General features: G+C 52.3%; 1 protein-coding gene across 1 annotated transcript; it reads left to right on the top strand.

Moving 5' to 3' along the window:
• The first annotated feature begins 1805 nt into the window (after positions 1-1805).
• On the top strand, positions 1806-25461 carry SSU72 (SSU72 homolog, RNA polymerase II CTD phosphatase). The gene is made up of 5 exons (XM_055419348.2): positions 1806-2000; positions 10400-10543; positions 22472-22611; positions 23384-23502; positions 24943-25461. The coding sequence occupies exons 1-5, from the start codon at positions 1822-1824 to the stop codon at positions 25042-25044; spliced, it is 684 nt and encodes a 227-aa protein (XP_055275323.1). The 5' UTR covers positions 1806-1821; the 3' UTR covers positions 25045-25461.
• Positions 25462-25890: the final 429 nt, after the last annotated feature.

Raw genomic sequence — 25890 nt, 5'->3', positions numbered from 1 at the left:
GGTAAAAAAGGTAATGGACAGCAGTTTTCAGCTGGTAGTCCGTTAAGTTCTAAACAGGAAGCTGGGAAATGTGAGGTAGGAGAGCTCAGTATTGCACTGGGATGGTCAGACCATAATGTCTTTGAATTCAGGAGCACACTGGGAAAGCACATTGCGGGGGGAGGGGGGGTTGTTGTTTTCAAAATGTAAACAGCACTATTATTTGTGGTGGGTGTAAGAGAAATACATGTTCAACGTAAACTACAAAGTCAAGGGTGCTTTATTCAGAGTACCCATAACCCTACTGCCCCCATTCTCACTGCCTCAGCGTTATGTCTTCCTAGACTTATGCCATAGGGAAATGTAAATACAGAGAGCAGAGGGGTCCTCTTTCCTCCTCATTCGTCCCTCACACACCACCCCCAACCCGGTCTCTCCAAGCAAATGATTCCTTGCTGCAGTCATGCACTGTCCTTTCCCCACACTATGCTCAAGGGTCATTAAGTACTCTAAGGGTCTGGTTCTCAGCCTTTTCTTCCGTGAAAACATCAGTAGTAACAGGACACTGGAACATCAGTAAGGATGGTCACTTACTGCCCTGGCTTCTGAGTTTCTCCCTCTCCAGTAGGAAGACTATCTTCTACTGGTGCCCATGGTCACACTTAGCCTAGAGAGATATAAAATGCGGCCCCCTCCACACACGCTGCTTCAAGCATCCTGTTCTACCTCTGTTTGGCTCCAGTGACATTTTTTCCATCGGGATCCCCAATTCAGAACACACAGTACCTTTTCACTGCTGCCACCCCTTCACGTCCTCCTTTCTCATCACTTCTGGATCCATAGTGGAGCATCGCCATTCCCTTGCCACCTCCCTTTGTTGCGCCTCCATTGAAAACATCAACTCAGTGGCCACTCCAAGCGGCTGGAGGACAACAAAACCGAGTTGACTAGTTTCACTGTCATATCATGACCCCAAACCTCTGGTCCACACTGCGTGTGTGCTCAGTGACCTCCGACTCTTGGCGATCCCATGGACTGTAGCCCTCCAGGTTCCTCTGTCCGTCGAATTTTCCAGGCAAGAATACTGGAGTGGGTATTCCCCACCCAGGGATCGAACCCGCCTCTCCTGCATTGGCAGGCAGAGCCTTAAAGACTGCGCCAGTGCCTCCAAGCCTCCAAACAAACCCAAGGATTTAAGTCAATTTGCTCTCCCAACCCAGGAGGTCTCCTCACACCTCCTACGTCTCATTTCTAATTATCTTTGCAAACACTTTCACAACTTCACTTAAATGTCAAACTTTGCAGGATTTTCAGAGGATACCCACGCGCTGGTGTTTGCGAAAGGCTAGTAAGACGCTGGGGCAGTCATCCAAGAAGGGGAGCGGGGCTCGGCCTAGAGCGGTGGAGGCACTGCGGCTCGGGCGGTAGGTGTGAAAACAACCCGGGCAGACTTCACCCTAGGAAGAGAAGCCGGCGGAGACCAGCAACCTTCAACGTACGTCCCAGCTGCTGCGGCGCCTCGTACGTCACTCCCGGCGACGGCGAGCGTGACGTCACTGTTGCCGGCGCGACGCCTCGCGCGTCAGTCCCGGCGACGGCGGCTCGCGACATCAGGACGCCAGTTCGAGGCGCCGGGCGGCTCCTTTCCCGAGTGCGGGCCCTGGCCCTCACGCTCGAAGCGGTTGTGAGCTCGCCAGCCAGCCAGGCGCCCGGCGGGTGGGGCCTCCCTCGGTCCGCGGCCCAGCAGGCTGGGGCGGCGTGGGGTGGCTGCCGGGACGCCGCACATACGCCCCCGACGCGCGTCCTGACGCGTTACGTCGCCGGCGCCCCCGCTTTCGCGTCATGACTTCCGGGCGTGGAGGCCGCCATCTTGCTCGCGCGGAAGCGGCGCGGCTGGGTGGGAGTCCCGAAGCGGGAGTCGCAGACGGTGCGGCTGCCGCCATGCCGTCGTCACCACTGCGGGTGGCGGTGGTGTGCTCGAGCAACCAGAACCGGAGCATGGAGGCGCACAACATCCTCAGGTAGTTGGGGCCTCCGCCCTGGCCCAGCGCGCCCCACGGACGCCGGCCGATCGGCCGTCTTTCCGGCCCCGGCCCGTGATGGGCAGTCCTGGTTCCTAGTCTCGGACCTAGCCGGCCCGCGCTGGGCGGTCCCGGTGCCTGGCCCGTGTTGGGTGGTGGCGGCCGCAGTTGCTGGCCCCGGCCCTCCCCGGTCCATGCTGGGCGGCGGCCCCGGATCTTGGGCTCGGACCGACCTGTGCCGGGCAATCCCGGCTCCCGACCCGTGCTGGGTGGCGGCGGTTACCAGCCCCGGTTCTCCCCTACCGGTGCTGGGCATCCCGGGTTCCCAGGCGGGCGGTACGCGGCGGCTCCCGAAGGACGGCCGAGAGGCCGCACCGCGTCCGGGCTCTTTGGCTCCGGGGCCGTGTGCTGCGAGGACTCGAGAAAGCTCGGTCCTTCCGGTTTCCCCCATATGTGCCTAGCGTCAGGAAAAATTCAGAATGTGAGCCGAAACGTTTCCGGGTCACGGGAACCTGAAAAGCTGCTAGTAAGCCTGAAAGGCTTATGCTGTTCGTGTCTCTTAAGTACTCACATCTGTATCTGAAAACAGTGACCTCCTTTAAATGCTCTGCAGTGAGGTGGTAAGTTTCAAGACGAAGCTTAGAGTCCACGAGAGGACAGGCCGCCTCTGTCCAGGGCGTGTCGCCTTGTATGAAACTTGGAAAACTTGCACAACAGAACCTCAGGATAGAACAAGTCGTTAAAAACACGGAAGTGGCCTCTTTTCACTTAATGCATTTGTGTGTGTACTCCTGTTTACATTTTTCAAGTCTCATGCAAAGAATTCCTTTCTCCTTTGGGAAATCTCCAGTCGACAATTTCTGAACCACACGTGAATTTGGTTTCACCCTTTTAGTTTATATTTCAGTGGTAACTCCCTTTTTGCGACTCTGGTGTTGTGTACGTTTAATAAAAGTTTATTCCCGTTTGATAGTTTTTTTCGTTTAAAAGCACTTCACAGAATGTGAGATAGACCCCTTGTGTTACAGTTAAAAGTTAGGTGTACATGTCATCTTTGATAGTAAAACAAAGTTGAAATTGCTTTTTCTCCCGAAGTTTGCTTACTTGGACGCTAAAGGACAACCATGCCTCGCTTCCCCTACCGCCGCAGTCAGCTTTGACTCTCCCAGTGAAATCCCAGTTTTCCTGCCCCTCTCATTCTTTATGAAGCTGGACATTCCAGGTGTCCATGATCTGCTAGTTAAGAGTTTAATTCTTCCCTAATGTCTACCACACTATTCACAGTATACAGTTAATATGTTTTTTCGGTCGAGTGTGGTATGCTTGGAACCTAACAAATTAATGTGAAATTTGTTTCTAAACTGGAATTTTTAAAATTAAAGTTGTTTTAAAATTTGGAAAGTTGGAGGATTACAGTGTGCTTGATCTGATCCCCAAACTGCGTATATCTGTTCAGACACTAAAGTATATATATTTTAGTGGTAAATACAAAGAAAAGACTGCAAAGTTCACATTCCTGGAAAGTTATTCAAGGAAAATGAAATTTAATATCTTCAGTTAGAATAACAAGTGACCTGGAGACCACCTCATTTTGCTGGCTCTGGCTGGTTCTGGATCCTTTGTTTTAAGCTCTTCTCTGCATAACAAAGTTGGGATGGAATCTTACGAAAGGAGGTGTTTTAAAATTTCCTCTAGCAAATTTGTTCAATCATGTCTAAAGTTTTGCCTATCTAATAGTCCTCAGTCACTGCAAAATACAAGCCCTTGCTTAGTTTGAAGTAGCTGGTATAGCCTTGGTACTCCTGTGGAAAGGAGGGTGGAGAAGAGCCCCTGCAGATAATCACCAAGTAGGAATGCTTGTGTACTTGCAGCCATTTTACTGTCTTTCAAATTTACTCACAAATGAGGCCAAAGGAGGTAAGTTTAGAGTAGCATACATTATTTTTGTCATGAATGTGAAGTTATTTTAGACATGAATCTTAATTCCTAAGATGTTTATATTTGGGGGACTGTCTTTTTAAAATAATAGTGCTTTCATGTTGCAAAACGTCCTTGCTGTAGAAGATGGAGAAGATAAGAATCACTCGAAGTACCGTTTCAGTGTACATCCTTCTTCCTGGATGTTTTCTGTATATCCATACACATACTTAAGAGAGATCAAAATGCTGTTCTGTAATCTCTCCACAGGATGTAAGCGTAGTTTGATTTCAGTGTTCATTTCTGCTTTTATTTTAGTATATTGGATTTAAACATATCTTTTCAGATTGAGTAATGGCAGTGGTTTCAGAACTGTGATTGAGTACGCAAGCAATCCTGTGCAGTAGTCACTTTGGTAATCATCCCCAGTGATAGACGTGGGGTTGTTTCTCAGTTTTATAATGTCCAAATCCTTGTGCCATTCATGTCTCTTTGTACACTTTTCTAGTTATTTCCTTGCCATAAATTGCTGGAGGTAGAATTGCTGAGTCAAAAGGTAGGCATATTTTACATTTTCATACATTCTGCCGGACTGCTTTCCAGAAAAGTGCCTATTTACAGAATTCCCGTTTCCTTTTCATGCTGCTGGGGCAAAATAAGAACCTTGCCTTTCCTTTAGTTTTAAAATTGCTATTGAAATTGAACAGATTTTCATGTTATTTTCCACTTTTGAAACTAATTTATGGTATTATTTCCATTTGGGAAGATTTAGAAACCTGAGACATAGGCTTTAAACATGATTGTGAAAAGTATTTAAAAATGATATGATAAGGGACTTCCCTGGTGCAGCAGTGGTTAAGATTCCGCAATTCCAGTGCAGGGGGCACAGGTTCCATTACTGGTCAGGGAAATAAGGTCCTGCTGCCTTGGCGTGGCCAACAAAAAACTATGACAGTGAAAACAGGAAAATTACATTTGCAGTTTGGTTACAACTGCATAAAACTGTGCTTAGGAAAACTTCTTAAATGAACTGTCAAAGGGAATGTAGGTTTTTTTTAGGCTACTCTGAGTCTTAGTTGCAGCAGGTGGAATCTAGTTCTTTGACCAGGGATCAACCCTGACCCCCTGCATAGGAACATGGAGTCTTAACCTTCAGACCAAACAAATGTAGTTAGTGGAATATGCATGCTAGATTGTTTATTACTGAAATCCAGTTTTTTGGCCCTGTTGAAATTCAGCTCAGGCTGTATTTTTCTGATAAGTTGAATACAAGTGTTAACAAAGGTTGGCATTTTCTAGAGCTAGCCATAATTTCCCTAGGGTAATCATTTTTTATCTTTTGAGACTAAATTGTTTGAAATACTAGTCCTGGGAATCCTTTAGGTTTTTAAAAGGAGTGTGGGAAGACTGTTTGTTTCTACAGAGCCTCCTGTTCTCTGTACTCTGCAGATTAAGATGTCCCTTTGGTGCCAATTAAATTACTTTTTTGTTCCAAACTATCTCTGGATGTTAAGGGGCATGTTGATTTTTAATTGTAGTGACTCAAAGCAAATTTTAAAGAAAGATTTGTATAACTTACTGAAGTGAATTCTCAGTCTGTTTTCAATCGTAACTTCCTGGGTAGTGTGATTTGGGGAAGATAAGCAGACAGGCTTCAGATGTGGAAGAAAGAAGTTTAGAGTCATCTCTTGAGCTCCTCTGTGCCAAGGACTTTACAAATGCATATGTCATATCATCCTCACAACTCTTAAGATGTCCACACTGACACAGGTGAGGGGATAAGACCCAGAGCCAGAAGCCCCAGCTGGTGAGTAACAGCAAGGTTCTAGACACGGGGCTCAGTCCTGATGGACAAGTAACATCTGATGGGCTGGAGAAGGATCCAGATCGAGGGTGTGGGGAATGCAGCAGGCAGCTGAGGCCCTGTGATTTTCCGATTTGCGGTGGGGCTCTCAAGTCTCAGTGTGCTCAGTGGAGCATGTGGACCCCAGCCACAGTGGGATGGAGGTACCCAGAACTCCTCTCCCAGGGGTACCTTGGATCTGAACCCTGGGCTACTCAACAGAGCACACGCCCCATGGTGCTGCTGAACTCGCCCTTGTCCTAAACCAGGGAGGGATGGTTAGCTCTGCCCAAGGCCCCTTGGGCTGCATTTTTTATATTTAGTTTCTGGGTACACTTGGCGAAGGTGAACTGGGGACCATTTGGGGAGGTGGAAGGATTTGAAATTGTGTCTTTAAGGATGGCAGAAGAGGTGCCTACAGGGGACACATTTACCTTCATAGATCTTAAGGTACTTTGCATTGTGTTTTGCTTTTTGTCTTCAGGGGGCAGAACTAAGACCAGAAGGATTGGTTGGAAGAAGGTAGATTTCTGTTTGGATCTGAACATTGAGACGAAACTGGGTAAACCAAGCATAGTATCAGCTCCAACAGCTAAAACATTTCCCCTGCCTTAAGGATCAGCACCAACCTTCTGTAGGTGAGAACAGGTCAAGCCCAGAGAAGGGAAGATAGTTGGGCGGGTTCACTATGATAAACAGTGCTTAGTGCAGTGTTGGGGCTGGGACGATTCAAGTGCTAGATCTTGAGAACCTGCTCTTTGCTGGCCCCCACACTGGGGAGGCCAGCAGTGACCAGAAGAACAAGTTGACCTTTGAAAAGCCAGGGTTGAGGAAGAGCCGGCCTGGAGCAGGGACATCCAAGCAGGAGCTCTCGTGGGGAAAACAATGTATGTTTGTCACAAGCTCTGTGCACGGTGACCTCATGCTGAGAAGCCTCTTGGTTTCTCCTTGACCTTGTGGGATGGCAGGAATAAAATAAATCCTAGAAAACATTTAATGAGAAGTGTTTTGCTAGTGGTGACATCAACCTTGCTGGAATGTTAACATTACAGGAAGTTGATCTCAGGCTTGCGGCTGTACCACAATGAAATTGCAGGCAGATGGTGGAAGTGTGATGGTGTGTGAGCAGTTGATTTGTGTTGGGTAAACCTGGGGTCATTGTGTAGCTGGAAACTAGGTTGATTAAGTCGTGGATGATTTTACCTGTAGTAAAGGTGACATGATTGTAAACACATTGTGTCCTACTTAGAGACAGGTCGTACTTTGAGAAGTTTGGCAGTGGTCTAGGATTTCAGTCTTAGCTAAAATAATGCTTTGAGTTAGGTTAATAAGTACACTAGAAAATAGGGAAAATACCATAACCTATGCTGATAATTTGTGTGTTTTCATGATCAGTGTTCATTTTAACTTATTATTTTACCTTTAGACATCAGGATTACGGTTGAAACAATTCTGTTTCCCAAAATTCAGGATTTTCTGTGATACTATAATCTTTTTTTTAACTTAATATTTTTGTATCTTAATATTTAACATAATTAAAGTATATGTCTCTGATAGTGATAGTTTTTTGATACCTTTATAAAAACAAGTTTGATAAAAACTTGTCTGGAATATTTATTTAACATAGGAAATAATTGGCTCTTTTTGGTTGTCAGGAATACTTTTATAGCGCTCCAGTCCTTTTATGTAAGAAACACATTGTCACTGCACAGTCACACAAGATGGGCCTGTGTTGTCAGCTACGTGAGCTTAGAAGAGATAGCACTTCCGTTGCTAACTAGCCTTTTTGCCACTTGGGGTTTTAATAATCTTTTGCTGCTGCTGGGCTAAGTTAAGGTTTGTTCACTGTATTTCATGAATGTGTTTCAAGAGTAGTTGTACCTGGACCCGTTTTAACAAATTTGAACTTAGATTTAAGAGTTGTGTTAGTCGCTCAGTTGTGTCTGACTCTTAGAAGCTCTATGAGCCCTCCAGGCTACTCTGTCCATGGAATTCTCCAGGCAAGAACACTGAAGTGGGTTGCCATGCCCTCCATCAGAGCATCTTCCAGAACCAGGGATCAAACCCAGGTCTCCTGAATTGCAGGCAGACTCTTTATCATCTGAGCCACTAGGGAAGCCCCAGATTTAAGAGTTAGGCTCATGTAAATAAGTTCTTTGATAATGGATAAATATTTCAAAAGAATGACTACAAGGAAATGACTGAGATACAGAGATCCTTTTTTGTTTTTTTAAAGATTGATGGAGGAGCTGTGTCTAAGTGAATCTTTTACATACCTTTGTTGGAAATGTTTTATTTCTCCCATTGTTCCCCAGAATGATTTTTGGGACCCCTTTTGGAGCCGACTTCATAGATAGCTGAGAGAAGTGGGCTCAACCGTGGTTTCTTACTCAGACCTCACAGGCACTCTCCCATAATTAATTTATCATTAGTTGGTCTCAGACAACTTGTTTAAAAGAATCAGGGCTGCCACCAAAGACAGACCTTTCTCCCCAGATCCTGTGCACACTTGTGTGTCTTTGGGACAGACCCAGGGTGGTCCTAGATGGTTGTCCAACAGCTGTGCTCATGCAGCCCCCGGCTTGTTTCCTGATGAAGTCACACTTTAGGCTCTCTCTTTGGGAACTGGAATCAGCCCCAAGTCCCCGGGGACTGTTTCTGTGGGTACGTGTGTTTTCGTAGCACACATCCCTCCCTGGTGGACCTGTTCCCTCCAGGGTATTTCTGGGATGGGGAAAGTTGGCTCTATGAGGAGAAGGTGATTGTTTTGGGTAGTTCTTGTGGCGCAGTGGCCATCGTGAAGCCAGCAAGACCAACATGGCCCCTCCTGTGTGCTCGTGTGGGGACATGGCTGTGACCCATCTCTGTCACCATCTTGGGAGGGAGTGGCCCCTGGGCTGTTGTCAGGAGGACCTTCATCCCCCGCTTGTTGGTGCTCTGACAGAAAACATTTCTTCTATTGTGCATTCCTGACCTGCTGAGGAAATGGGTTCAGATTCTGGTGCCATGGTCTGCGGGCATCTGCTGGAGGCCCTTGCATTCCAGCCACACTTCTTTGACGTCCATTTACATCTCAAGTGACCATGGCCCTGTATGCTCCTCAGTCATCTCTGCTGTCGTCCATGTTCTCCATCATGGGCAACGTCCACGACTTGGGTGGGGGCACAGCTTGGGCCCTCTATGGGTGGAAGGACAGGGCTCGGCTTTTAGCAACCTCCGAGGGCTCAGGCGAGGTGTTTGACACAAACCCGATGAGATGCTTTTAAAACGTATGCCCATGATGCTCTGTGGTGCCAAGCATGGTGGTGTGCTCCTGGACCCTTCGTCTACACAGTGGCACCCCTGAGTGACCTCCAGATCCTTCCTGCTTCTCTGGGAGCACAGTGACTCAACTGGGCTTCTGGAACTGCTGTGTCTAGTGGGAGGGACCATGGGTCTCACCCCGTGGGCCCCACGGCCCAGTGAGGTTTTCCTCCTCTGTCCACCTTTTGATGGAGAGAGCGACCGGCAAGGGTGCCCATGTGGTGGGGGAGGGGCCGCAGGCTGGCATGTCTCTAGGTGCTGGGCCTCGAGTGTCCAGATGCACTGGCTCCTCCATGGGCCTCCCGTTGTGACGACCAAAAATCCCTCCAGAAGCAGCCAGACCCCTGAGTTACAATAAAATGTACCAAAAAGCTTGAGACACTGAGAGGTGGCCGCAGAGCCCACTGCGCCGTGAGGAGGACATCAGCGCTGCCGGCCCTGGGGTCGGCTACTGAGTCGGTGGGCAGGGATGCATCCACACGGACATGCAGCGGTGTCTGAACACAAGGTTAGGGTGAGCAGGCTGTTTCGCACAGACACTTTGAGCACTCCCAGCCTGTGAGATTGAGAGGACATGGGGTCTGCAGCAGAACCCCTGGAGTGAGGACAGCCATGGGGCCACGTGAGTGCCATGTGCAACTTGTGGGTGCTGCCTGCCTGACCAGGAGCACAGGAGACACTCAGCTGTCCTCTTGTCTTCAGGCCTCACAGACGTTGCCTCGAGGCAGGAGGCCATTGTGGGGGTGCTTCTCCTGCTCTGGGGCCTCTGTCTAGGTCCTGGGAAGCTGGCATCAGGGCAGCTGGGAACCTGGGCAAACGGTTTCCTTTTAAGAGTCGCACGACAGTCAAACGACAGTTTTCTGGGTGAATCTTCACTCGACTGTGTGTCTGTCCTTGGCTTTCACAGATAGCCGCCTTGTTCCCTGGCATTCACTGATTTCTTTGTCTTTTCCTTGGATTGGCTTCATCTAGCTTGTGTAATGTGCTGCAGGATTTTTTTAAATTTGAGTATAAAATACTTGAAAAATGGAGAGACTTCCCTGGTGGTCCAGTGGCTGAGACTTCACCTTCCAATGCAGGGGATGTGTGTTCAGTCCTTGGTCCGGGGAGCTTAGATCCCAGATGCCTCATGACCAAGAATCCAAAACGTAAAACAGAAATGATAATGTAGCAAAATCAATGAAGATTTTTAAAATGGTTCACATCAAAAAAAAAAAGAACTGAGGAACATGTTTTCTGAGAATGGCAAAATTGTTTCAGTCTGTTTCCTATCCCTTTTAGCATTTTCTGTCTTGTTTAATCCAACTGTGATTCTCTGTCCTTTTGTGTCTTTCAGCAAACGAGGATTCAGCGTTCGGTCCTTCGGAACAGGAACTCACGTGAAGCTTCCAGGACCAGCACCTGACAAACCAAACGTTTATGATTTCAAAACCACATATGACCAGATGTACAACGATCTCCTTAGGAAAGACAAAGAACTGCATCCCAGTGGTTGCCCTTTAACCCCGAGGGCTTGTCTCTGGCACGTGTCACCTGTGGGCACCCCTCAGGGGCACCTGTGAGGCGGGGGATGCGGCGGCCCACGCGAGGTGTGCAGGGTCACTGGGTTTCTGTCCCTGTACTTACGGGACAGTCCAGGGGTTGGAGACCACGTGGACACAGTCGGTTAAGGTTCTGGTGCGGTGTTAGAGCAGCTTAGGTGAGGAAGGTGGGAGCCTGAACCCTGTGGCTTCGCGCACTGCAGGTAGGTGTGCGTGCGGGTGTGCCCTGGTCCACAGGGGTGCCTCCCACCCTGGTGGTGTTCTGGAGATCACAAGAGGGCCACGTTGGCTGCAGAGGAAGCATGTTAGAAGCAGGTAATCTGAGAGGATCTCATTGCAGGAAGACACAAAGCAGGCCGGGCCTGCTCCCTGAGACTCACCAGGTTCTTGTGCATGTGACCCCAGGCTGCGGATGGTAAGGCCGTCCTTGCTGGCTGGGTTTTGACCAGGACCTTCAGGGTCACCCCAAGTGCTTTAGATTCCTGGGCCTCTTCGCATTACCTCAAGTGATGGTGATTCTCAGGGTGGAGCCCAGACACGTTCCAAGTGAAGGAGTGTAGACGCCACGTGGAAAGCTGTCTTCACGCTGGCACTCTTGCAGTCTTTTAATAAACTATGAATGTCCTCTGTACACCTGTAAGTTAGGTGCAAGGGGCCCCAGAGGCCATTCCAACAAAAGTACTGGACGCAGGCGGTTGCTGCATGCTCCGTCACTGCACCTGCTCCTTCCCAGTTGCGGGGGGAACGTCGGGTGGGAGCATCAGGGCAGAAACAGGTGTTTCTTGTCAGCGCTTTGGCCAGGCACTGATGCCCAGGTCCAGGGCTCGCCCCCTGCATGGTCCCCAGGGCCCCCCAGCATACCTGCCCCATGTCCCCTTCTCAGAAGCCCCAGAACCCACATTAGAAACAGTTGGGAGCACTTCCAGGGAGCTGCCAGGTGTGTCCTGGCCTCCATAGTGGTGACGGGCTTTGGTAGAGACTCTTCCCTGAGAGGTCTGAGCAGTGAGAGCCACCCTGGCCTTGCCCAGAGGTGTCTGCCATGGCTGCTCCCCAGGGCAGAGCTGGGAGCCTGACTCCACGCTTTTGGTACTTGCACCACAAACACTCCGTGTTGATAGCTTATCTTGAGACCTTGTCTGTTTTTGAAGATGATTGTTCAGTTAGCACCATTCATATTTTAAAAGCTCTTAAACTCAACAAGAGAAATTAAACAGGTAATAGTGCACTTGTTGTGCTCCCTTCGTCACTGTACCTCAGGTTATCTCACATCAGAGCTCTCTCTGGGAATAAGCATTCACACACAAGACCAAATCTGGAGGTGTTGTGTGTGCCCCCGGTGGCTTGAGACAAAGGGGCAGGGCCCAGCCTCTTGAGTGTTCAGATGCTCCTCTGGGGCGACTGCACAGGCCTATGCCCCCTGGGAGTGTCCAGGGGATGGCTGTCCTTGCTTTTGGCAGTCACACCCATTGACTGCCCTGTCGGCGCCCTCATGAGGCTCTGGGAGGGACCGCTGGTTTACTGGCTTCACTTGGGTGGGATTTCTGCCATCTAGCTGGGAGTGGGAAGGGGCAAGACATGCAGTGCTTGGCTCTTCCTGAGTCAGCCTTTGGCCTTTGAAGGAGGAGTGGGGGGGATCTGGGGCTTCCACGCATAACGGGAATGGCAGAATGAGGGTCTGCTGACTTGGGCAGGTTGGTGATCACACATGGGACTGGGAGCCCCATGTCCCCACTTGTTTGGGACACAACAGACTAGCTGAAAATCTAGGACTGTAGCATGAGTGCTGGGGCTGTTGCAGAAGTGGTGGTTCTTGTAATTTGCAGTGCAAAGCTGGGAAAATACTGTAAGATGTAAACCAACATTCAGTAAATGTTCAAATTTTCAGGGGAGAAAAAATGCCAGTCCTTGGGCAGAGGCAGAAGTTGAGACCGAGGTGCTGGTGGGGACAGACAGCCCTGAGGACATTCTGGGCCAGGGCTGCAGACCCTGTGCTTCTTGAGCCCTCAGTGATGTTAATTATTTGGCTATAAGTAGAGGTTTTGGTTCTGGTTTTCTGTCCACAAACAGGAGTAGGGTTGGGGGCCTGCCTGCTTTGAGCCCCTGGTGTGGCAACAAGAATGTCACCAGTGAGCGGAGCCCGGTGAGGCGTCCTCGGTAGTGCAGGGAGTCTAGGGTCACCTCACCCTCCCAGACACGGACGCCTCTAAGGTGGGACCTGTCCTTGACTATAAGGAGGGCCATCCACTGCCAGGTGTGTGGGTCCCAGGATTGTACAACCAGCAGACAGAAAGTTCTCACCTCAGGAAGCCCCCCAGCCTCTGGCCCACTCCTGCCCATCAGGTCATACGACTTGGGTCTAGCAGCTGGCTTCTGCCTGACACCTGAGGTTTGTACAAGTTGTAGCAGGTACTCAGCTGGCCTTTCTTAAGTGTAGATTCCCCCTTGACCTTAATTTCTTTATTCCCTCTGCCTTGGAGTCCTTTTGAAAACAGACCAACTGCAAACTTGGTGTTCCATGTGGGGCTTTAATGTAGCTCCGGGGTCAAGTTGGTGGAGGCATCCAGGTTGTTTTTGTTTCCTGCCAGAGCCAGTTTCCACAACTAAACTTCCTCCCTGGCCTGTGACCTGATGAACAGGGTCCATGGGCCCAGTCACTGGAGGGCCACCCAGAAAGGAGAGTCAGGTGGGGTCCTTGGGGCTCCTTAGAGGGTCATCTTTATGTTTCAAGTAATTGCTTTGTGAATTATAAAACCATGTGTCTTAGCACAGGAATGTGTGGTTATACATGCAGTTAATGTGATTTTTAATACGTGTGACCACTTGCTCCCCAAATGGTGAGCTGAAGTGCTGGTGTAACTATAACACTTTCCCAGATCCTGACTTGTCCTCGGAGCTGGAGGCGGTCTGTTTAGCTATATCTAGCAGACTTGCCCAGTTTATCTTGTGGATCTTTTGTAATTAATTACCTTTGGGTTTTAGATTTTTTTTAACTATTCATTTTCATCATCTCAGTTTAATTGTTTTTTAGGCCTTAGACTTATGTTTACACTCACTTCTTCACTGTGTACTTTTTGTTATCTTGGGGTAAAAGATAAAAATAAAGGTGATTTCTAACACTGTAAATCCCACAGCCTCCAGACCTCCATCCTGGGTTCGAGGTCAGTAGACACGGCAGTTGTGTCCTGTTCCAAGACCCCTAGGCTTTTCCAGAATCTTGTTCTTGAGGTCTCTCAGACTCTTACGGCCTTCACGTGCTGTGCCCTGGGGGGTGTTGGGGGGGTGGCTGCCCAGCTCCCGGCCATTGCCCTGGAGATGCTCTCTGCACCTGAAGCCCATGCTCCCTTGGGCTCCCACCGTCGGCGTGTCCTGCCTGCCCACCTTGCTCACAGTCCCTGGTTGCCTTTCCTGGCCCGGTACCTGCCTGGATATAAACTCACCTGTCTGACCCCATCTCATTTCATCCTGGTTGGCAGCTGTGGTCTCAAGTGGTTTTTGAAAATGGTGTCTGTTTAACATGGGAGCGTGTTCCTAAGCCAGACACTGGTGCCCAGGGAAACTCTGATCCAGTTTTGCTGATACTTAAGCTGTTGGGTTTCAGAAAAGCACTCATGCTTAAAATAAAAATTATGGCCTTAAGATAGATGAGACCAGAAGAGTAGCTTTCACTTCTGTCAGACTAAGCCCCAAGTTGAGTGGCCAGCTGGGTCCCTTCCGAGTGAATACGGAGCCTCAGGCCTGGTCACTGCAGCTGGTGTGTAGACAGTGGGTGACACCGTGGCCCATGCCAGTGTTTTCTCTCTGCCTGGTGTCTAGGGTGGTGAGGCCATTGCAGACCTCGGCACCAGAGTGCCTGCCACTGGCCCCAGGCAGTGGTTGGACAGGCGCTCGGCAGCTCAGCAGCCTTGGGAGCTTCCTCCAGGGCCGTCTGGGTGCTCATTGCAGGGTGGTTGCAATCACCCTGATTAATTATTTTTTCAACATGAGCAAGTCCCATGTGACAGCTTGTGCTGAGCGGTCCTCAGGGCGTGTTCCAGGAGTGCCCCAGCCATCTTGGACCCTGAGACCATCCCCAGTCTAGAGCCATCTGTTCTTGGCCTTGCTCACACTTATGTGTGGAGGGCAGCCCCCTGACAACTGGTGGGCTGAGTGTGTTCTCATGATGACACACAGCAGCTGTTCCACACCCCAACTGCCACCCGTTCCTGGAGCCCTGGCCTATCCCCAGCCCCTGGGGAAGAAGGGCTGACTCGGCCACAGGAGCTGCAGCCTGGCCCTGCTGCCCCAGCCCTGAGGCCCAAGGGAGACTCTCATGCTGCTGCTCAGCGCTTTTCTGTGAAGAGATGGACTGGGTGCCATGGGGAGAGGGTGCTTCCTGCATCCACAGCAGGTGAGGGGTCATCAGGGCTCTCCGGGGGGAGGGGGCGCAGTCAGCCTCTGGTCCCCTCCCAGTGGCTCTTGACTTGCATCTGGAGTCTGAACTCCAGGTAGCCTGTGACCAGTGTCGGAGAGCTAGCTGGCTGGGAATCCCGGTGAGCTATGACAGGTGTGAGGTGGGGGCTGGGTAGGCATCAGCAGTGTGTTCTACCCCTACCCTGGGGCTGCAGGCAGCAGGAGGAGGTGTGAGAGAGGACCGGATAGACCGTGTGGAGGGTGGGTATGGGTCTGGGCCCCAGCACTGTGGACACAGTGGACATGGCTTCCTCTGACCGTTGTAGGGGCAGGGTCTGCTGAGGAAGCCCTGAGCTGGGGGTGCTGGTGTAGCTATCTCCACTCCAGAACTGACCCCTCCTCAAGGTGATGTGGACCGGAAGGGAGAGCACACCTGAATCCTCAGGCCAGAGCTGTGTTGCCAGCAGGTGCTCCCCCCGCTGGCCCCACATCCCCTGTCCACAGGTGAACCTGCGCCTTCCCAACGCCATCCTCTGAAGTGAGGGACCTGTCCAGGGTATCTTTGGAGCACATGTCCACTCTGGGAGTGGGTGGAGGTCAAGGGGTGTCACAGGTGCTCTCGGGGAGGGCCTTTCCCTGGCATGGAACCCGTATCTCCCTGGCTCATGTTCAGGGGCGTAGCCACCCTGTAAGGATACGTGCTGTCACCGTGACCCCCAGAAAAAAAGAGCGGGAAACCTGTTGGGCCAGGCTCTGCCGGGCCGCCTTTGGGTTAGGGTCCCGTGGGTACCGGAGACATGGGGCAGCGCCTCTCCTCCCGTGGCCTCATCTCCGCTTCTGTCCTGCCCTTGGGGCTCACGGCCCTTCTTCCCTTGGCTGCGGTGTTTCCCAGTCACCTTTGGACCCTGGCTGCTCCCACAGGTCCCCAAGGGGAGCCCTGCTGGGCACAGGTCGGTTTGCAGTGACCACTGGCGTCTGGGACCAGTCCCCAACCCTCTTCTTATCCAGACAGTTCATTTTCTCATGCCGATTGCATTGTCTTGAGGGCCAAGCTCAACCCTCTCTGAGCGGGCTAAGTTGGGGGTGCCTGGGTGAGGAGCCACCCTGGGCTTGGGGCTGTTTCTGCTTCAAACAGTAACTGGAATTTCAGTGAGGGAGGGGGTCATTTTATTTCTCCTTGAACTCAAAAGTGGGGCATATCTGCCTGGTGCTGCCGGGAGGGTGGGCATGGTGGATGGCCAGAAGAGAGGTTCCTGGAGTGTCACCACATGCCCCTGCCCCCACCCACTGTATAATGCTTGGGGTCTCTTCTGTTTTCAAACCATTCTGTGGAGAAGTGATTTGATGTTTGCAGACTTAATTCATCTGAGGATTATTTTCTCAGAAAGTTTTTAAAAATAAGTTAATTATCACTAAAATGCTCCAACCTAGGACTTAAGCTTTCACTTTTGTTTCAAGTTTAACATTTCTATGATGTTGCACACAGATAGCTGGGGGACAGGTATGTGTCTATTTAAAACACTAAGACTAAAGATAGATTCCCCATTGTGTTTTTATTTATCCAGGCAATTTATTTTTAAAAAGTTCTATTTTCTTGAGCTTTCTCTCAAATGAACGTAGTCTTTTACCTGATTTGGATAGCAGTCGACCTCATTGAAAAGTCTGCTGATACCAACTCTGGTTTAATGATATGCTTGTCACCTGCTCTTTTCAGGCTGACTTAAGAATAAGGCCCTGACCTTTGACCTCATGGATCCTTCCTGTTACACTGAGGGTTGCAGTCTGTGTTCTGCTGGCCAAGTTTTGTTTTTAACACCATTTAGGAGGGGGGTGAGCGAGTGGCAATGTTTCCTTTGAAGAAGAGATACGGTGGTTTCTCACCGCCCCCCCAGGACCCATGTGGAGGTGGCCAGGCCCGTGGAGCCCCTCAGATGCTGTGCCCATCCAGGGAGCGCTGTGCTGGTTGATCAGACCCCCACCTGTGAGCCCAGGCCGAGTTCCAGGTGTGGGTGTATATGTCTCTGTGTGTCTGTGTGTGTGCAGGGGATGGGGCAACTGTGCCCTGGAGCCCAGGCCTATGAATAGTGTGGTGCAGCTGGTTACATGTGGGACATGATTATAAATGAGATGTATTTGCTACTTTCCAGTCCATTCTTTACAGACTTTGGCCCAACCCCAGCAGCTGTGCTGCCAGGTTGCAGTTTGGGGAGTTGTGGCTGGATCTCTGCTTCCGTCTATCCTGCCCTTTCCTGGCTGCCTATAGCCCCGCCGGCCCAGGCCCAGTCCCCTTGAGTGGGCCCCTCTGATCCCTGTGGCCTCCAGCTGTTTGGAGCACTCTCTCTGTCCAAGAGGCTTGCTTTTCTGTTTTTTATCCTTTTTGTACATAATACCTGTTTCTAAAAATAGCACAGTTACACTTCCCGTGTTGCCCTGTGCTGTCTTCTGGGGTGTCCTATTTGCAGCACGTGTGTTTGAGACACCCATTGTGATCTGACGTCTTCTATCTGGGGACGTGCCTGTTTAACAAACATGTAGTTGTCACAAATGGTCCCGTGGAGACAGGGTTGGGCCCAGCCTGCCCCCCGGTGGCCAGCACCTGTGCTTCTTGGGTTTGTGCTTTTTTACAGGGCCTTACCAGGCCAGTGATTCATGGGGTCGCGGAGGGTCGGACACGACTGAGCGACTGAACTGAACTGAACCAGGCCATTGGCTTTGACACAAAATCCTGGGGTTGTTGTGACAGCAGATTGTAGGTGGCATTGGGGAAGCCATGGGCAAGGGTTGGCCCTGTACAGCCTTGGTGCTTATCCAAAGTGAAGGTGGCAAGGTTGTTGCTAAGTAATGAGGCTAAAATTTGAGTGAAATGATTGAATTGTTTCCAGATGGGGTGGGAGGCCCATTTCCCTGCTGAACTGCCCATTATTCTGTGCCTGGAGGCTTCTTGTGCAGGGAAGGGGCTCCTGGCTGCCTCCCTCAGGACCGGAAGGGGTCTGAGGGTAATTTTGACCCTCTTGAATCAGCAGAGAAGAGAGCAGGGCAGCTGACCAGGGCTCCAGGCTGCTGGACTTGGAGTTGGGAGGTTACTGTGGCCTTCCAGGGGTGCAAAGTCCTGCTGACCTTGGTGCTGTGCTTAGCCCGGCGGGGTTTGCAGAAGCCTCAGCTCTTGCCCAGGGCGTGGTTGGCCAGTCGTCACCTGTCCGGGGCAGCGAGTGCCTGAGCTCCACAACTAGGGGCTGGTCCCTGCCTTCAAGTACCTTCCCCAGAAGCTTTGGGCCCCTGCATGAGGGGTTTTGCAGCTTCCGTTCCAGTTGGAATGAGCTCAGAACTGGAACTCGCGTCAGGTAGGAGGATGCCTGGGCCGAGTATCCTCTGGGGGTGCAGCCCACCTGGCAAGCCCAGCCAGAGGATCCGGGTTCACATCCCAGGCTCAGCCCTGAAAAAGGAAATGACAGGCTTGGCCTGGTGGTGTGCAGGAGCAGAGGTCCTGATGTAGATGGGCCAGGATGTCCTCGGGCTCTGACGGGTCAGTGTCTGGGGCGCAGCTTGGACAAGGGTGTCCTGTCTTGGCAAAGCTCCCATCATAGTGGTCAGGCTGAGACATTCTTTCTTGGTGAAGCTCCTGTCATGGTAGTCAGACTGGGGCCTGCCCGAGTCACCCCGCCTGCCCAATCCAAGAGCCCCCAGTGCGTAGTCAGAGCTGGGCTCCAGAGCCTGCCTGTGGGGAGTGAACGTGGGTGGTGGTGGACAGTATTGTCCTGAAGCCCCTTTCCAACAGGTGTCAGGCTGCACTGCCCTGGCCCTCCACCCTCCTCCTCAGGGTTCTGTCTCTTCCCAGAGACCCTGCTTCTCTTCTCAGTGTTCTGAGCTCTGCTTTTCCTGGGTTTGTCTCCATCTTGTGTACTGGGTGATGTTTGTGGGAATCCAGACTGAGCTGTCTCACCTCCTGGGAAGTGTTTCCATCCCCAGGGAAGCCAGACCCTGGCAGTCCTCTGGGCTGAGTGGGGACATGGGGTCTGGGCTTCACTCTTAAACCCATACCCTTCAGGGGAGCATCTGACCCCGACTTGGGGTTCTTCTGGTGTGTCCACCCTCCCTGGAATCCCTTAGTTTGCCTCGTGCATCTGGCCTGGAGAGTTCCATGGACAGCGGAGTCTGGTGGGCTACAGTCCATGGGGTTCTCAAAGAGTTGAACACAGCTGAGCAACTAACACTTTCACTTTTGCTCATCTTCCCGCCCTCGGCTATCTGCCTTCCTGGACACATCTCTGCTTGGACCCCAGGCTCCCAGCATGGGCTGTGTGCCAGGGCCCTGCTCTGTGTCTGCCCAGCCCCTTTGGCTCACCCTCCTGGGCCCTCGTCTGATGGGCACCTCTGTACAGCTGAGTCCTCTCCCCACCTGCTCCTTGGGAGGCAGGAGCAGCCACGTGCTTGTGCTCTACAGGGTCGGCTGCCTCACACTGCTGAGGGCTCAGTAAGGCCCTGCCCGTGGGTGCCCGTCTGTCATGGTTGCCAGGTGGATTGTTGAGGCCTGTTTCTCTGAGAGTCGCTGTTGAGGCAAAACGTTCAACTGAACCTGTTTTGTGAGCCAAGGACACCTGTGTAAGGGCCAAACCTCACTTCTGAAAAGCTACCTTGACCTAGAACAGGCCGGAGGCCCTGGATGTTCCACTCATAAGCAGGTGTGGCTTCCCTAGCAGGTGGCCTTACAGGCCAGCCTGTGGTGCCCACGGGTGTGTCTCCAACTCATTGGTGTGCCTGCCTTTTGTTCTTGAACTTTGGAGATGAGCCACCCTGTGCCTGCTGTGTTCTGTTGCGCTGTCAGGACAGTCCTTGAGGACCCCATCCTGAACCAGGCGCTCCCGCGTGGGATTGCTTCAATAACCCATGTTGTTCATGGAGAAGCCGCTAAGAGCGCATCTCTTGTGACAACAGGGTGTGTGTCTTTGGATGGCTGAGACCCCTGCGTGTCTCAAAGCCATCCTCTGCTTGTGCTTCCTTCGGCAGGAGGTAGACCCTCCTGTCTTCCTTGGGACCGCCCCCCTGCCCTGAGATGCCGCCAGTCACACAGCAGGGGAGGTGCCCCAGCCATCCTTCACCAGCCCCAGGTGAGAGTAGTTGGGATGTGCTGTCTGAAAGCTGAGGGGCTGGGGGTGCATGGCCACCACCCCAGGACTGGAGCTGGAGTGGGGGTGGGAGCCTGGATGCTGCGTTCCGTGCCTGCACCCACTGGGGCCTCCGTTCACCTGGATTGGACTTTTGAGCCTGCTTGGACTTCCCTCATACCTCAGTTGGTAAAAAATCCACCTGTAATGTGGGAGACTTGTGTTCGATCCCTGAGTTGGGAGGATCCCCTGGAGAAGGGAAAAGCTACCCACTCCAGTATTCTGGCCTGGAGAATTCCATGGACTATACAGTCCATGGGGTCGCAAAGAGTCAGACACAACTGAGCAACTTTACTTTCACTTTCCACACCCTTCAAGGGGTTAGTTTCTGACAAGTGTGTGGGCTCCAGGGGAGGCCCCAGCCAACTTCCCTCCCTCGAGGAGGCTCGCTGCCATGGCGGGTCAGCTGGCCCTTGACCCACTATGCTCAGCCAGGCTCACCATTGCACCTGGGCCCAGGGTCACCACTGGCCACCTGAGGATCCATGGGGGTACTCCTAGGGGCCTAACATGTCCTTCCTGCCTGGTCGGACCCCGGAAGAGTGAGCCTTCCCTCAGAAGCCAGACCCTAATAAAGGCTTCACCTTGGTGGCAGATGACTCTCCCTGTCCTGTTCACCACTTTTCCTGTCCCCCAAGGTGTGAAGCAGGAGTTCAGTTGGGTCCCTGTAAATCTGGTGGTTTGCAGTTTCACCCTCAAGGGCTTCGAGCATATGCTGGCCTTGGTCCTGCACAGCACAGCCTGGGCCTTGCTTCTCAGGTATTTGCTGGAGAATAGCCCCAGAGGCCACCATTACCCCTCTCCTGTTGCACTGACCAGGGAGTGGGTTTGACCTCTCAACTCAGCCTTTCTCCTTAGTTACATCACCTGAATTTCATCTGTTAGGTCATCTCTGGGAATGCCTGAGGGTCGAGGAAAGGATGGGCTTTGCAGGGCTGCCGGGAACCCTGATGAGCAGCTTCCTGAATGCCTGGTGGCCTTGTGACTGTCGCTGTGAGTCTCGGTGTTCCCCGAAGCTGGGCTGTCTGGCAGCAGGTCTCAGCCAGCATGGGGATGTAGGCACCTCCTCCACCAGTCTGCCCCACCCCCCCACGTGGGGCTTCCCTGGCCATGTTCCGCTGGACATGGATGCCAGGCTGGCCCATGTTCCCTAGACATGGGTGCCAGGCATCCAAAAGACTGGGATCTGGGAAGGCCGACCTCGGTGTGGCAGCGCAACCGCGACAGGCAGCCAGGGACACAGGCCAGAGTATGGTGCCACAGTCGTTACACTCTTCTAGAAAAAGGCCAGAGCCAAAAATTCCCCCCCTGCCAACTAACAGGTATCTTTTCAAATAAAAACTCTAAATGTTAAAAGCAGTTTTCACCATCCAGGATGGTAGAAAATGTGTTTTGAGTAATATGAGCTTGTTGAAATAAACTATCTTAATTTAAAATGTGGGAAAGACAGTAAATGTACCACTCATAGTTCGTAAATCAACTAATCTGTGTCCCCGAGTAGAGTGAGTGACATGCTTGTCCCACACTATCTGGAATGACCCTTAGAGACTACAGGCTCCATCTTTGGAGTGGCGAGCCCTCCTGTGGGGCCAAGGACTCAGCCATCGGCCTTTGGGTGGGGCCCTGTGTGGATCCCTGGAGAGGCATCTCCAGCTTGGGGCCACCTGCTTGGCACAGACCCTGACTGTGGGACCCGTGTGTCCCATCCAAGTTCTGAGAGACCCGGGCCTGGGCCTCCTTGACTCTGCCCTCAGTTAACCCAAGGCTTCTCCCTCCTGGACACTCTTCTTGCCACTGACATGTCCTTTCTTGCGTGGGTTTCTGGGTCTCCTCACTGCGGTGACTGAGTCAGACTTGGTTGTCCATGTGAGCTCAGCCTTTGCCGAAGGGCTGAGGTTCATCGTGGGTGCTGGCCAAGATGCTGTAGGACAAAAGAAGCCATTAGGGACTTTACTTCCGCACTTCCACTGCAAGGGGCAGGGGTTTGATCCATGATCTGGGGGACACAGTATAGAAGGCTGTAGACACTTGGTCTGCTTTCTGAAAAGGTGTGAGTCTAAAGGCAGCCTGGTAGGCTGAGGGGCGTGTGTCCAGACACTGAGCTGGGGCACTCACTGCCACCTGACTTGTCTTCTGTGGGGACTGTAGCACATTCTGCATGCCAACCGCCCCCCTCCCCCCGCCCTGCACCTGCACCACCCTGATGCTCCTGCTGGGGAGGTAGCTCTACCTGGGGTGCTGAGCTGGCTGGGGTGTAGGACTGCTGCACTTCATTACAAGGGTCTTTATTGAAAGTTCCTTAATTCGAGTACTCAGCTATACGCAGAATGGCATTTTACACATGCTGGACAGAAATAAGAGGATCAAGCCCCGGCCAGAAAGATTCCAGAACTGCAAAGACCTGTTTGACCTGATCCTCACCTGTGAAGAGCGAGTGTACGACCAGGTGGTGGAAGGTGAGCCAGCCCCAGGGCCAGACCCTGCACTGTGAAGCTAACCAAGGCCATGCCCTCCACCCTGCTGTGTATTCAGTGCTTCTGAGGCAGCCCAACTCCTGTGGGCGGTCCCTGGTCCTGGCCCAGGGCTGATAAAGGATTCCTGGTGTGTCTGTCCCGGGAGTAGGGCATGGCAAGCCACTTGAGTACTCTTGCCTGGAGAATCTCATGTATGGAGGAGCCTGGCGGGCTACAGTCCATGGGGTCCTAAAGAGTCAGTGTGTCTGTGGGCTCCTGCGAGCAGGGGAAGTTGGGTGAGGCCACAGAGAGGTGGACAAAGGACCCTTGACCTTTGTGGGCCCTGGGAGGGGGATGGGGGCAGGAGATGGTGGCCTTCTGGGTAATTGTGTTCATAAGGGCAAAACCACCCATGCTGGTGACAGCATCATGTGTGTTAAGGGTTTTTTGGGGACGGAAAGAGCACATATGGTGCAGAGGAACTGGGGCCTGGTCCTTTGCGAGTGAGGGCATTGTTACTGCCCCCTGCATGGTAGGCTGGTTGGTGTTTGTGAGTTTGACCAAGCTGCTAGGGGTCCCACTTGAGCACAAGCTTTCCTCCCAGCACAGCTGTGTTCGGCATGAGGCTCCGGGGTGGCAGGGAGTGTGCAGCCTGGTTAGATGCCTGATGTGGGTCCTTAATTGTAGCCCCCAGAGGCCAGGGCAGTTGGGTATCACAGACCTTCCTGAGCTCTGATTCTGAGGCCTCTGACTTCTGTCCTTCTGTCACGGTCAGATCTGAATTCCAGGGAGCAGGAGACCTGCCAGCCCGTGCACGTGATCAATGTGGACATCCAGGACAACCATGAGGAGGCCACGCTGGGGGCATTCCTCATCTGCGAGCTCTGCCAGTGTGTGAGTATCGGCCTGCCTGGGCCGCCTCCTGCACACCAGGGCTTCGGCAAGAAACTGACGAGCCACTCAGTTCTTGTTCAGGTTATTTCCAAAGGTTACAACCCAGAACTGCGGAGGTGCCCACAAGTATGAGGGTCAGTAAGTTGGTTCTGGCTAGAGAATCCCCTCTGAGCATTTTAGGCTGGTCAGTCACAGTGGAGAGCGCCCCACCTGGGACTGGTTCCATGAACACAGGCCTCCTGCCAGGACCCCAACACCTACCAAAGCTTGGGAACCCCAGAGATGGTGTTAAAGGGCGCTGGTCCTCTTCGTCCTCTGGGCTTATCATTCCAGACATCTGGCCCTCCGCAAGTGGCCCTAGACATCCTCCATTGTGCAGGAAACCTCAGGTTCTTTCACGGCTGCAGTGTAGCTGTGCTCAGAGCCAGACATTTCCTCTTCCGTCCGTTCCTCTTCCGTCCATTCCGTCGCTCAGTCGTGTCCGACTCTATGCAACCCCGTGGACTGTAGCCTACCAGGCTTCTCTGTCCATGGGATTCTCCAGGCAAGAATACTGGAGTGGGTTACCGTTTCCTTCTCCAGGGGATCTTCCCGACCCAGGGATCGAACCCGGGTCTCCCGCATTGGGGGCAGACGCTTTAACCTTTCCTCTTACTGGTGCAAAATAACCCATCCAAGGAGAAACTGCTATGCTTTGTCATACCTTCACCCGCGGTTTCTGCATTTAGGCCAACCGAGTGATTGGAAAATGTAGAAAACAAGTGGCTTAACCAAGAAGTATAGAGACAGGCAGGTGTGAATGTGTTTGCTGTGTGAGGGGCCCAGGCCCCTGCTCTCTTGTTACCGTGCCCAGCACAACTTCTGTTCCCAGTGTGTCACATGGTCCAGGGTGGCTGCTGAAGCTCCAGCCGTTGCACATATGATCTGGCCATCATGCAGGAGAAAGGGCTGAAGGGGACGACACATCCTAGAAATAGCACATGTGACATCCACTTGGGTCATGCTTCTGAGAGCTTGCAGAGGAAAGGTAGTGCTTGCAGGCCGAGACTAGGGCACCAAGCTGCCTTGGCCTTAGACCAGCCCCAGGCCACCCTAGGGCTGCCCCTGGTCATGCCTCCTCCTCCCAAGGCAGTGGTTCTCCATCAGGGGCCATCTCACCATGTTTGCACGCACAGTGGGCCTCAGCCAGGGGACACTAGTGGTAGCTGGCAAGGGGTGCACAGGGTGCTGCCTGCCACCCTGCTGTGCACAGGATGGCCTTCGTGCTTCCTCACGGGGAGACATGGGCAGGTTGGGTCTGCCATTTGTGGGGGCAGCACAGCGGCAAGTGTGAGCTTGAGCTCTGAGGCTGGCCTCTGGCTGCTGCTGCTCTGTGTCCCTGTCCCTGGCGGGTTCCCCTCACGAGGCAGCAGCTCAAGGTGGGTCTCTTGTCCACTCCAGATCCAGCACACGGAGGACATGGAGAACGAGATTGACGAGCTGCTGCAGGAGTTCGAGGAGAAGAGCGGCAGGACCTTCCTGCACACCGTCTGCTTCTACTGAGCCCGCCCGGCGCCCGGTCGCCACCCGCCTGAAGCCATCTTTTTGAACTTCCTTTTGTTAATACTTTTTCCTCCCTGATATTTGTTTTTATCTTTAGGTATTCTGCCGGTGGACGGTAGCAGTACCCAATAAACTGTACATATGAAATGAGAAGATACATACATGCCAGATCACAAACAATCAAGTTTTTCCCATCCCACTTTCACTTAGGAGTGGGATCTCGATTATAGTTTTTCTTTAACTGAAAAAGAAAAAAACGGTTGATAGCACACGACCCCCAAGACATCCGCTTCTCACTGAGCGTCCCTTTCCTGGCTCCCCTAACTGGCTGGAATGTACAAATCCCTGAATAAAGCAACAGGCTGTACTTTTTGGGAAAGAACCTGCCATTGTCCAATAAATAGATGTTGATGGTCATTTGGCTTCATCATGAGTTGCCTGGCCCTCCAGTCAGGGCCCTTGGACAGCAATCCCAGGCATGTGGGTCATGGGGTGTTCCCTGGCACCATCCAGAGGGCTTCCTGTTCACAAACTCCTGCCCCAGGAATAGCCCCTGCCCCGGGAACTGGGACCACTGTCTGGTGAGCCCTCCTGATTTCTGCAGCAGTGGAAAACCTCGAGTCCCTGCAGGAAGCTGGGCAGGGAGTTGAGGGGCGGGGGTTGGGGGGGAGTGGTCCTGTGTAGGCAGTGCTGTCCCTAGGCTGCAGATGACAGGTTGGCCCAGGGCCCCCTCTCCAACCCCCAGCATCATGGGGCAGCCAGATCAGGCCTCTGACCTTCCAGTCGACCCCTAAGGAGAGCTGGAGCTGAGGCTGGCTCTGCCCCCCGCAACGGGGGATTCTTTGG

Source organism: Moschus berezovskii, chromosome 17 (genome assembly GCF_049115385.1).
Source record: "Moschus berezovskii isolate FMDL1 chromosome 17, NW_MosBer_1.0, whole genome shotgun sequence".
Lineage (NCBI taxonomy): Eukaryota > Metazoa > Chordata > Mammalia > Artiodactyla > Moschidae > Moschus > Moschus berezovskii.
This window is presented reverse-complemented; position numbering and strand designations above follow the sequence as displayed.